Source organism: Triturus cristatus, chromosome 10 (genome assembly GCF_964204655.1).
Source record: "Triturus cristatus chromosome 10, aTriCri1.1, whole genome shotgun sequence".
Taxonomy (NCBI): Eukaryota; Metazoa; Chordata; class Amphibia; order Caudata; family Salamandridae; genus Triturus; species Triturus cristatus.
In genome coordinates, this window is record NC_140593.1 from 451,633,479 (window position 1) to 451,646,918 (window position 13,440).

Below are 13,440 nucleotides of genomic sequence, written 5' to 3' on the forward strand. Positions count from 1 at the left end.
CTGCCCTGGGAAAGTGGCAGCAGCAAGTGACATCAGGACGTTCACGTTTGCCATCACAGGCACGGGCTCGGACGCGTTTCCGGTGCCGCTGCGGTCTAAGGCCAAATGACTCCAGGTGTGGAACACGCACGCCTCACAGTAGAATCTTCAGTAGTAAGCAAAACGCCGAGCGGCCTTATGCCAGGCTGGGAAATGGCCTCTCTGGACCAAGGGTTGGTTAGGAAAGGGAAGCAAAAGTGGAGAACAATGGTACCTTCGTATCCCTGGGCCTCGGTGCAACTGCACCTGCTGCACCAGTTATATGTGAGTGAAAGGCTGAATGAGACGAGCATCCAGAGAGTCGAAATTCACTTTGCTAAGGCCCACTCCCCAGGCCTGGGTGTCTACGTATTACGACCTCCGAGTCTTTGCTCCATGTATGAAACCTATGAAACTGACTGCTTAATCAATCCTAACTAGACTTGTCTATCGATGGATGTGATTTTTTTTAAATCTAAAATAAACGTACTTTAAGGCAGTACTGGCCAACTTGAAAATACACAAAACTCACCAGCATATAGATAGCACAAATAGCACTGTGTTATATCGAAGAATAAATGGTAAGGCGAACAACGCCAAGTCAAACACCAGCGGTTGTAAGACACAAATGGTGCTGTAAAGCGATTCATTCATTGTTCTCATTTTTCAATCCTAATACTACATTACAATCACCTTTAAGTCAATTTCTCCTAACAAATCCGATGTTTGGTGAATGCAGCCACAAGCGGGGTAGCACGGGGCTTACAGGCGAGATATGAGGTAATGTGCGTGTGTGTGTGTCAGTAGCACGCTTTATCTGTCATGGAGAAGGGCACGGACACGTGGTCACATCTGCCTTGAACTCTCAAACGCTATCTGCGCCACAGATCGAGCCGCGCGCTGCCTCCGGGCACAGCGCGCGGCATGCCCTCCCGCCTTCCATCCACTAGATGTCGCTGCAGACCCTCGCTGGCGCGCAACACTTACTTGCACTCTCGGTCCTCCAGGTCGAAGTGTGGGTTGAAGTTGATCATAATTTTCTCGTCGGGGTCGGGGGCCTGGATAAGCCATTCGCACTTCAGGCTCGGGTGGTAGGAGTGCGGGTAGTTGGGCGAAGTGAGGTATCCGGGGCTCGCGATTTTGATGTTTTTCCCGCATTTATCTGAAAAGTGTTGAAAATTACATTAAGGCAAGCATTTTGATAATAAATGATTGCATTTTCTCCAAAACATTTCCTTATGGGCTACATGGTCCTCTGCCATTCAACACATACATTCCTGGCTTTTCAGCTAACGGAGCATTGCATTGTGGGACTTGCAGTTTAATGTCCCATTGCATGCCTTGTCTACATAAGTTGAAACACTTAAAAGCTCTCGTGGCTGAAATGCCAGGATCGTGTAACCGTTTTTGGAACCACATTGGACAATTGTCCAAGCACTTTGAATGTGTCCTAAAAATGTTCATATGTATATACTTTCATTGCTTATAGATGCCTTCACCAATTAAACTGAATTGTATTCCAACCCCCTCCAGTTTTATTCCAACCAGTAAAAAGTTAACAGCACTGTACCGTGGGAGCCTCTATCACAATAATTGTTGATACTGTATTAGGCATGCAGATTGGGCTCTAAAAGGGTGAAAGTTAATCAGCTGAGATAGGACGTCGCCTTGCTGATTACAGAGCCCCTACATGCCACCAAAGGGCATCAGACGCGCCTGGGGTGCTCCTTTAAAGGGGCCTCGTCATTCCAAAGCGTAATCTCGTTAAGAGATGCGCATTAAAAGGATAGAGCCCGAGAAAGTCTGCTTAACTGGCTGTGAAGTGTTTTGATAGCCCCGTCCGCTGCGGGACATCGGCCCCAGAGCGCGTCTGCTGTGATATCCGTGCTTATCAGTCCGCCCATCTGACCGCTCCAGCGGGGCCTGCTAGCACCCCAGACCTGGAGCCAGGCACAGTGAAGCAAGTGGGTGCAGTCGGGCCGGTAGAAATGAGTGGGTTTCACTGCCCCTTCCGAGGAGGCCTGCCCGTGCATGTCGAGCGTATCAAAGCAATGTCCCAGAAAGATAAACACGTCTGTTCCTAATTGGAGACTCCTTGAGAGGCTGCAGGGCGGTTGTGGACAAACACAGCGCCTTATCTGGAGGCTGCCCGGGGAGTGATAAGGCGCTTGAAACAATGGGAGTATGACCGCGCTCTCCGAAAATGGACGGGGTTAAAAATAACTTGAGAGCTGACCCTGGTGCGAAATCTTAAGGAAAAACTTTGTGAACCGAAAGAAGCTGCGTGGAATGCTTTTTTTTTTTTTTAGAAGGGCCACCCACTGAGTAAGAAGCGGCTCGCATAGGGAGTGTTGCGAGGCGGTAGGACGGGGGAGGGCAGCACGACCTATGTGAGCCGCCACTGCAGCACCCAGACACTTTTGATGTATCCCTCTCGCCATTTGCTTGTACCGGTGATAGGCAGCGAGAGCACAAAGGCCGGATTTTGGGCGATATCACCGACCCCCTCAGTAGGCGCAGGGACAGACTTGGGCCCCTCTAGTCCACTGGTGGTACAGTCATTTCCAGTCAGGGGGGCTGGGTCCATGATTTAAAATGCAAAATGTGCACCAGCAGCAAGAACAGCCCTGGAGGTCCCGGAGACGGGCCCGGCCTGCTTCTCCGCAGCACCACTGTTCCGACCCAACGCAAGGGGGCGCATGAGGCTGCTTGTAGAGCAAATAGGCCGCCCCACGTGTAGTGTTTTTGTTCACACGGGAAATGCATCTGAGCTGCCTACAACACCCACGAATGGCTGTCCGAGGTACTTGTCATCTAAAGGAGACACCAATGAACCCGCGCCTCAGTGGGTCTAGTTTTCCCGCCGCAGAATAGCAGCCCTCTTCGGGACATTAGACAGGTGAAAGGGTGAACAACAAATGATGGGGCCCCTTGCAGAATGTAATGAGGTCTGTGTGATGTCTCCTGGGAGGGGCAGTTCATATGAAAAGAGGGAGAGAACAGGCCTTAAAGTGCAGCACACTGATCAAGTTTTCAAAGACAGAGCAATAAAGACAGAAAAGTTCAACTCACTCTGCACGTTTAATTCCAGCAGCATGCACTGCCTTGCCCAGGTAAAACCTCCTAAATCTTGCACCCACCGGCCTCTGGCCAATCACTGCACGCCTGTGGGCACTGTGGAATTCAGCACTTCTGCTTCCGGCGCCTCTGGGACCTTTGAGCGCAGTTGCTAAATCAGGGAAGTGGATGTGGCCTAACGGCCAGAGCTGCTGACGGAGGTGGGGAACCAGGTTCAAGCCTTGGCGTGGGCTCAACATCCTGTGATTCTGGGCAAATCCCTTAATCTCCCTGTGCCTACCAGAACAAGCATTGCATAGCCAATAGGTCTCGCCTTTGGGACCTTATAAGTGTTTAGCCATGCAACAGTTGCATAACTAAATACTTATAAGGTCCCAAAAGCGAGACCTATTGGCTATGCCAAGCGGCCCTGTGGCCGCGAAAGTGAAAGTGATCGCGATCACGATCAAACATCGAAGCTGTAAAGCGCGCACATGCACTGTAGCTCTATGCTGGCCTGATAGCACTTTTTGGAGCCCTCTCAATAAGTCTCACCAGACCAGTGCATGCGCTGGGTCAGGCGAGACCTAAAAATGAATGTGTCCCTCTGTAACTTAACTGGTGCTCATGTAAAGCGCTCCGATACCTTCGGGTCGCTCTCTCTCTCTCTCTATACATATGCAAAAAAAAAAAGTGCCCTTCATCGGGGACATGTGGGCCGTACCCGGTTGACAGCCCCTGGGCATTTGGCGCCCGTGGGCGCTGCTGTCATCACCTCCTTCTCTGATGCCTTTAGGTGCAGCTGCACAGTCAGCATGCCTGATTCTGGGACTCGTGGGAACTCCTGCACAGTCATTTTTCTTACTCTTGCATTCCCTTGCGAGTGCCAGCTATTTCCAGGATGCTCTGTGTTGCTATTTTTCATCTAACATATTTCTCCTGTACAGTGCTTCTTTGAACTGAATCACCTCCAGGTGTTTATAACGGCCACGATTGACTCTGGTGTTTAGACTGAAGGCATTGCAAGTTTCTCACAGTGCCTGTCAGTGGGTCAAAATGGTGTTCAAAATATATGGTCATCCAATCATTGGCCTCTCTGCAGAGTGCACAGAGCAACAGAATGTATTCCAGTTCCAATGTTGATTCTGTACAAATGTGTGTGAAAGAGATACACAGTTGTCAAAATATTGAAAAGGCAAAAGTAAAAGAAAATGCAGGGCTTACAGGTGAGTGTGTTGTGTGTTTTGGGCGGTGAAGTGAAGGAGATGTGAGGAAGTGCAGCCCGGAGAGAGTAAAAAGAGGGTTCTAAAGAGGAAAGAGATGAGGTGTAAGATATGCAGATGGAAGGCGTGGGGAGAAAAAGTGTGTACATGTCTAGCATAGAGTGAACATAAGAGTGACTCAGACACTCCGCCCCGTCCACAGATATCAGTCATGTTTAATTTATAGTCTCACTTTTTGAGAATCAAGCCACACCCTTAATTACATTGGCCACACCCCTTTTTGAGACCCCTTACTTTTTTATCCCACTTAAAGCCCCAATCCCTACCTCTGGAACATGTGCAAACTGCTAAACAATCAGCACCTAGGTCTGTGGCACTGGAATGAGCAGCTGAATAATCAGCGTCCCTGCCTCTAGCACCTGTGGGTGGTACCCATCACCAGCACCACCTGCTCTGGCACCTGTGGTACTTATCAGCATCACTGCATCTCACAAATGTGGGTGATACTCTACCGTCAGCACAACTGCCTCTAGCACACGTGAAAACTTCTTCACAATCAGCATCCCTGCTTTTAGTACCTGCGGGAGCTGCTGCACAGAGTGGCATAACGCAAAATGGTAGAGTCGCCCTCCAGAATGTAATGAGGGGCCCCTGAGTATCCCATATCTCACAGATGTTCATTGGCCTGGGGCTGAATGTATCGGGTCCCCTGAAAAGGTTGAGGATCCATGTGTGACCGGTGCTGCAGAGGGTCTCCGTTATGCCCCTGACTGCACAATGTGCGCCCCTGCCTCTGGCACCTAAGAAGGATATGCCACCTTCGGCACCACTGCCTCAGGCATGTGTGACGGCTGCCACATAATCAGCATCAATGCCTCTGACAACAGTGTCATCTTCTGCATAGTCAGCATCCCTGTCTCGGGCACGTGGGAATTATACTCTGCCATCAGTACCACTGCCTCAGGCACACGTGAGAGCGGCTGCATAATCAGCATCTATCCCTCTGGCACCTGTGGGAGCCTCTGCACAATCAGCATCCCTGCCTCAGGCACATGAGGATGGTACTCTGCCATCATCACCACAGCCTCAGGCACATTTGAGAGCTGCTGCATAATCAGCATCCCTGTATACTGCATCTGGGGATATTACTGTATCATCAGCACCACTGCCTCTGGGCTATGAAAGCAGCTGCACAATCAGCAGGGCCACCTCCAGCACCTGTTGGTGTAGCTGACAATGAAACCCACTGCTTCGGGCACCTGTGAGAGCTGCTGCACAATTATCAATCTTCCTCCTGGCATGTGTGAGATCTGCTGCACAATCAACATCCCTGCCTCTGGCACCAGTGAGAGCTGCAGCACAATCAGATCCCTGCCTTTTCACATCTGGCAGCTGCAGCACAATCAGAATCCCTGCCTCTGGCACCTGTGAGAGCTGCTGAACAATCTGCATTCCTGCCTTAGGCACCTGTGAGAGCTGCAGCACAATTATCAATCTTCCTCCTGGCATGTGTGAGATCTGCTGCACAATTAACATCCCTGCCTCTGGTACCAGTGAGAGCTGCAGCACAATCAGATCCCTACCTTTTCACATCTGGCAGCTGCAGCACAATCAGAATCCCTGCCTCTGGCACCTGTGAGAGCTGCTGAACAATCTGCATTCCTGCCTTAGGCACCTGTGAGAGCTGCAGCACAATTATCAATCTTCCTCCTGGCATGTGTGAGATCTGCTGCACAATTAACATCCCTGCCTCTGGCACCAGTGAGAGCTGCAGCACAATCAGATCCCTGCCTTTTCACATCTGGCAGCTGCAGCACAATCAGAATCCCTGCCTCTGGCACCTGTGAGAGCTGCTGAACAATCTGCATTCCTGCCTTAGGCACCTGTGAGAGCTGCAGCACAATTATCAATCTTCCTCCTGGCATGTGTGAGATCTGCTGCACAATTAACATCCCTGCCTCTGGTACCAGTGAGAGCTGCAGCACAATCAGATCCCTGCGTTTTCACATCTGGCAGCTGCAGCACAATCGGAATCCCTGCCTCTGGCACCTGTGAGAGCTGCTGCACAATCTGCATTCCTGCCTCTGGCACCTGTTAGAGCTGCTACACAGTCAGCATCCCTGCCTTTGGCACCCGTGAGAGCTGCTGCACAATCAGCACCCCTGCCTTGGCACATTTGACAACTTGTGCATAATCAGCATCCCTGCCTGGTGAGAGCTGCTACACAATCACTAGCTCTGACTCTGGCACCTATGATAGCTCCTACAAAATCAGCGCCCCTGTCTTGGCACATGTGACAGCTGGTGCACAATCAGCATCCCAACAGAAGCGGACAGCTCGACTTTAAGCCCGCCTTCCAGATTATGCGCACACAGGCCCTTACCAAGGCGGCCCCCAGCGCGGAATACTTTCCATCTCACTGCTCTTATCCACTAAGAATACTTACACATGCCTTGAAAAAGTTCATTTCATGAACGAAACGCGTTGGCTGGCAACCTCTTTTTGGAAAATAAAGAATTACTAAAGACTTACTAAACATCAAGGCTCATTGACTAATTGACTACTATTGTCACAATAACGAGCAGTGCACCACTCCACCAATCCTATCCTCACAATCAGCATCCCTGCCTGGCATCTGTGAGAGCTGCTGCACAATCAATAGCCCTGCCTCTGGCACCCGTGAGAGCTGCTGCACAATCAGCATCCAAGCTCTTCGGAGGTTATTCGCCATCGCCGCCCCAGCCTCTGGCACCTGAGTGTACAAACTAGCACCTGTGGTTTTTGCCACACAGTGAGCACCTCTCGCTGCCACCCAATGAGAGTGCTCCTTCACTTCCCTTGTCTTCGGCATCCGCAAGTGACGCAGAACGTGTAGCGTCAGTCCTGACCCCACCCCTAAGTACTAAGACTGATTCAGCCACCTGTACCCTTCCCAGCCCACACGATTGTACCCACACATTAGGCACCCATGTTTCAGCTCCCGGTGGCGAGGTAGCACATTCACCTCTATTGTTCAGCCACCCCCCCTTGGGTGTAACAACTGCACATTTACCCCCACCCTCGGCCTCCAAGCCCCCCTCCCGGGCAGCAGTACACTCAGCTCCCTAGTCCCAGCACTCTCTTGGGCCGCAACATCTCACCCCACACTCTCCCCTCACCCCCGGGTCCCGGCGCCCCGGCGCGCACCCTTCACCCAGTTCCTCGACAACAGGCACGCGCCCCCAGCACGTGCGACTCCAGGAAGTCTCCACGCACCACCTTTCCGCGGTAATTGTTCGCATAAAATCGGATCCAACACTTTTAATAGATTCCCCGAGGAAGGGGAGCAGCTTCCCTCGCTCTCAGCAAGAATACCGAGTCGCACCGAGCCCTTACTCAAGGAAAACAGGTCATATGGAAATGAAAGCCGAAGAGCGCATCAAAAATGCATAGAGCTACAGGCTTTGGAGGAATAATTTGCAATACATTAGGAAGAATAAAGAGGACGGATTAGGCTGTTTGTTCAGTGACTGGTGTTTTTGTTTGACTTGCAGGGGCTATTTATCTGGGCAGGGCGCCGCGCTCCGCTCGCTTTGGTGCATGGTTTATAAAGTACCGTCAGCGGCTCTGCCTCTGGCACAAAGGGTTTTCAGGGTGAAATGACAGGATGGGGCGCGCGCGCCTGTGGTTGTGTGCGTGTCTCGGTGCAAAACAACACACCACAGTCAGCTGGGCTGGGGAACCTCAAGCGCGCTGCAGTCTGCTCCGGGGAAGGCACAGGTGAAGATGAAAAGGCATTCGGCGCGTGGGCCCTTGCAGCAGGCCGGGGCAAAGAATTTTGCGGGGCCTCTTGAAAAAAAACGTATTTAAAAAAAAGTCGTTGACGCTATCCCTCCCCTCGCTCTAAGCAGAAAAACTGTTATCAGGAATGAAAAGATGGCTTTCTGTTACAGGGCAGCTCCCGCCTCTGACACCACCCAGTGAGTGGCCTTTAGTTGTCCTGTCATATGTTAACAGGGCAGGCCTACGCTTTACTCTACAAATACACTTTGTGAAAGGGCTGCGTGGCCCTGAAGAGCTGGGTGCCCAGGGCACCACTTCTGACCCTCCCTTGTAAGGGCCCTGCCTCGTAGGACTTTGAAGCTACCCACCACCCAAACGTAGGCAAAGCTCTTTAGGAGAGCACCCTCACCCTTTACCCACGTAATAGTGTGCTGCCCCCGCCCCCACACTTTAAAAGGGTTCTCCAGCCCACGTCCTACGTTGTTATGGTTTATACAGCCGTAGGGGGTGAACCTGCAACATATAGCCTTTAAGTGGTGTGCATCCTGCAACCTGAGCCTGTTAGAGGCCTTAGGCCCCGCTGTTTGGACTTTACATTAACAACACAGCCTACATCTAAATTCTAAAGCCTGCACAGATGTCCATCGTTTACACATGTGCATCAGTGGCACAGCACACGTGCACAGATGTCAGTCTTTTAGACATGTTTATACAGTGACACAGCACACATGTCAGTCTTTTAGACATGTAGAGACACAGCACACATGCACAGATGTCAGTCTTCAAGACGCGTGCAGCTGTGACACAGCACACATGCACAGCACACACACCATCTACCCCTATAGCCGTTTTAAGATGGTCAAGGCAGTGGTCTAACTGAAAATGATGCACCCCCTGTAGAAAGTATGGAGGGCCCCTGAGTCTCCCATATCTCATTCATTGGCCTTGGAGTGGAACGGGCCATGCTCTGAAGGACTGGAGGGCCCGAGGGGCTGGGGACGAACCTGCACCTACAAGGAATGCAGGAGCTGCGTTACCACCCTGGGTCAGGGGGTCTTGCTATGTTGCTTGGGAACTCTATAATTTTAATTTGCAATACATGCATAATCCGCAACCACAGAAAAGCAGTTGGGACCAAGGAATGAATTATTAAACATGTTTACAGGGTCCTGCCGCCCGAGCCTAGTCCTGTAAGTGCACGTGCAGTTGTGTGTGCCTTTACCCTTGTCAGGTCCCGCTCTTCTATTGTGATTTAGCAGCTCAGAGCCAGGGTCCGAAGCGAGCTGCATGCTGATAGCTGGAGAGGCGGCAGAGAGGCCGGGCGGCCCTGGCTTCCAGCCCACAGGGCTGTATAACACCCGGAAGGGCCTCTGGAGGCCGGTGACCCAGATCAGGGCCTAGAAGAGTCACCCGACAGGCCGCGCTCCCTGCTCCAGGGACCTCGTAGGCAGTGACAGGGAGGTGGACGAGCCCGGGCTCAGGGCTGCCCGAGCTTCAGAGGAGGTGCTCTGGAGAGGCAGAGGCCCCTATCGGCCAGGCTGAAGCATAGCACCGAGGAAGAGAAGGCGGCTCTCGGCTCAGGCTCTGCCAGGGCTCCGGAGGAGAGGACTGTGGAGATAGAGCAGGGTTACTTCACTCTCTAGGACAGTGACACCGAGGGATGCCTGGCGACCCTCAGCTCAGGCTCTGCCCGGGCTCCAGTGGAGGCGGACTGTGGAGACAGAGGCCCGTGCCGGTCCAGCAGGGTCACTCCGCGCTCTGAGGCAGTGACACCGAGGGATGTCGGCGACCCTCAGCTCTGACTCTGCCCGGGCTCCAGAGGAGGCGTCATGGGTAGATAGCCCCTGCCAGTCCAGCGGGGTTACTCGGCCGTCTAAGCCTCTGAGGAAGTAACACTAGAGGAGAAAAGGAGGCCTCGGCCTCCGCCCGGACTCCAGAGTAGGCGGACTGAGGACTGCCAGGCCCACGCCTTACTATCGTGGCCTTAGAGGCAGACAAGTGATAAGATACACGGCCCGGACTCGGCTCTGTCTGGGCCTCGGAGGCAGACCCACAAGGACAGAGGCCTTTTTACCTGCCCGTCTGCAGGGGGCTCAGGCGTGAGTGTTGTGCTCGCCTGAGGCCGTGAATGCGGTGATTACTCCCCTGGGGTACCCGATCCAAAGCCTGCTGAGATGGAGTCACCCCAAGCCTCGGCCCTGCCCAGGTTCACCCGGAGTCTGCCGGCTGTTCGCTGCCTGCCAGTGAAGGGACTGGTTACTGTGTGTGGAATAGTTGCCATGAACTGAACCCACCCTCAAAAGAATGGCCGAATATTGTCTAAATATGTTAAACATAATCTATTTCAAGCGATCCAAGTTTTGGCAGATGGGGAAGGCAAGGCAAGGGGTTTTTAACAGTTTTGTAAGAGATCACACGATTTTTGGGAAAGCCGGGATCCGACCCGGGTATCTCTTGGTTCTAAAGACCAACCACAGCCGTAAAATACATGTGCTCCAGTCAGTGTAAATAGCAGGTGTTTGAGCAGAACCCGAATCTTGTATGCCCCTAAGTGGTGGCGTGGCCTCTGGGCCTGAGTAGTTGTACGGCAGTTGTGCCCTGCAGTGTCATAGGGGGTCCCCTGGTCGCGCAATCTGTCTGGAAATGGACGTCAGCCCCGTGCAGACGATTACACACACGCCCAGTGTGTGTCTCATCGAGATAAGACAGTCGCCCGGCCCCGCGGACTGAGCTCTGGAAATAACACTCACACACCATCTGCTGATCACACCGGAGAAGTATACCGCGACGCCTAGCGCACTGAAGCGAAAGAACGGAGATACCCAGAGCTTTATAGAAAAGTGTCCACACATTAATAAATGGGGTTACATAGTGTCTCCCAGATCCTCCTTGCCTGTCCTAGTGTGATCTTTGGCACATTTTATATTCCCTGTGTGTTAGATTGTCTGTCAGCGTTGGCAGAGTGGATACCAGTAGTGAACACAATTAGCGTGCCTGTTTCTGTGCCCAGAAAGAGTGGTTTGTGGTTTCCTCACATTGCTGGCGTCTCCACTCACTCATAACATGCAAAACCTGCGCTGAGCGGTCTGTCTCGTGAGAGGGACGACAACTCCGAGGCTCATACATTCTGAGGGGACTTTTCATGTTGTCAATGTTATGACTCCGGAGAGGGGCAGGCAGCGCCTCGCCTCACATCTTCGTAGAGGGGAAGGCAGCGCGCAATTACGGCAGACAAGGGCACAAATTGTGGGTAACCTTCCATGCAAGAAACCGGCGCACGGCAAAACCCCACATTTATGGCTGCTTTGGATTTCAGTCTGAAATTACTGATATCGGCTCACAGATCCGTCAAGAGCCCTGGACTATTAACAGACGTGGGGGGGGGGGGGGGCGTTAATTCACGGGCTATGGCTTCATTTATGACAAAGGACCCTTCTCAAGTTTGGAGGCAGTGGTCGTCCTGCCTGTAGCTTTGCGTTCTCGTTCACTCACCGTGAGGGTGGGTGGACGCCTGTGTGTGTCTGTGTATGCCTGTGTGTGTTTGTCTGTGTTGAGCCTATCTGGGTGTGTGCGTTTGGGTGTGTGTCTGTTCCCGTCCGGGTGCGCATTAATTGCCAATACTACACATGACACTCTTGGAGGGTGTCTACCACTGTTTTGCAAAATCTGTGAATAAAATGCTGCCAAACTCTGATTAAGACGCCCTGATACCTCATACCTGACCGAAACACTACCACCAAAAATGTTGAACGCGATAGAGTGGAAACGTCATATACAATCTTTGTGTATGAAGTGGCAAACTCTAAAACACAGTTATTTCACCTCTTTCTTGTTAAAAGATGTCTATTCCTCCGTGCATTCAATACAACCCTAAATGTGAGAGGTCACACGGTCTGTGTGGGTTTCAGGCGCGTGCGTAATATTTGTTAATATTTGTTTTTCAGTGTGACTCGCGGAGACATGCCCGTAAAACTTCAGTCAACCTTGGTGTATATGGCACCGATCCCTTAATGTGTGACTCTTATTACCAACAATACCCATATTGCCATTCCTTGAACCCGCACCCTGACCCTCACCCCATAGATGACATACATGCAGGCAGCAATGGAACATGCATACACAAACTGCACGTGTGCACGTGTGGCTCACTCACCGTTGCTCAGAGCCCCGGGCGCTGCCAGGGCCAGCAGCAGCCAGGGCACGACGAGTCCAGCTCGGGGCATCCTGGGCTTGTACAGAAAGACCAACCACCCGAGTTAGCAGCAGAATCCTCAGAGCGCCTAGAAGCGGCCAATCCGCAGGCCCCAGGGGTGGCGGGTCCAGGCTGTGCAGAGACGTCGGGTGCTGTCCCTTAGGTCTGGGTGTGCAGGGGCGGCGTGCGCTCTCCTCTAGGTCCAGGGTGTGCAGAGACGGCGTGCACTGTCCCCTGGATGCGGAGAGACGGCGTGCACTGCCCCTTAGTTCCGGCTGTGCAGGGGCGGCGTGCACTGTCCCCTAAGTCAAGGGTGTGCACGTCCGGCGTGCACTGTCCCCCAGGTCCGGCGCTCACTGTCCCCTAAATCCTGGGTGTGCTGTAGATGGAAGAGTCCGCAGTCCTCCAGTATCCGCGTGCGGTGCCCCCTAGATCCCGGTGTGCAGAGACCAGCGCGCTGCCCCTAGGTCTGCATCCTCCAGCACTCGGGCACGGCTCCTTGCTCCTGCGCGCCTCGCACTTGTTCCTCTCCAAGCCTCGCTCTTCTTACCCCACGGCAGAGCCAAGAACGCAGACCGCCCCTCCTCGGAGCCTCAGCAGGAAGGCGCGGACAGGCTCCCTGGTGCCCTGGAGAGGAGGGAAAAGGGAGAGGTCAATGACAGCTCCGTGCGCCTGGACAGCCCCCGGGGACCCAGCAGCCTCCCCCTTTCCCCTGCTGCCACCCAGCCTGTGTGTGTGGAGAATAACCTAGCTCTCCTGCCAGCGCTGTGTCCCAAGTACCCCCGCCCTCAGGGCGCTGAAGGATGCTGACTACCAGGCAGGGGCGGAAGTAGGCTCGGCCACATACCCCGAGGCTTCCTCCAGCGCTCCGTCCAAGACAGTGACTTAATCCACGCGGGACTCGCGCTTCCCACGGTCTGTTTCCACATGGATCCGTGGCTCCAGCCCTCCCTGCCTCATGGGGCGGGCCGCCCACACCCTCCCCCTGCCCAGCCCACGCTGAACCCCGGAGAGGGAAAGCTCCGGGGGCTCCTAACTTCATCTATAAAACACCTTGGCTGGGGGATGACATCCGCGCCTTGGGGCTGCTGGGGGCGCCTGCAGATTGCCAAGCCACCTCCGGGCTCAGGCGGGCACGGAATGACCAGCCCGTCTTCAGAAGCAGGCACGGTCCCCAACGTAGACATG

General features: G+C 53.2%; 1 protein-coding gene across 2 annotated transcripts in view; it reads right to left on the reverse strand.

Moving 5' to 3' along the window:
- Positions 1 to 13,205, reverse strand: part of NRP1 (neuropilin 1) — a 230,756-nt gene extending 217,551 nt beyond the window's left edge. For both annotated transcript variants that reach the window (XM_085631861.1, XM_085631860.1), the window contains exons 1-3: positions 13,100 to 13,205; positions 12,214 to 12,879; positions 1,006 to 1,180 (exon numbers count right to left, since the gene is read on the reverse strand). In XM_085631861.1, the coding sequence (XP_085487987.1) occupies positions 1,006 to 1,180; positions 12,214 to 12,283 (245 nt within the window). In that variant the 5' untranslated portion in view covers positions 12,284 to 12,879; positions 13,100 to 13,205. The remainder of the gene's footprint in view (positions 1 to 1,005; positions 1,181 to 12,213; positions 12,880 to 13,099) is intronic.
- Positions 13,206 to 13,440: the final 235 nt, after the last annotated feature.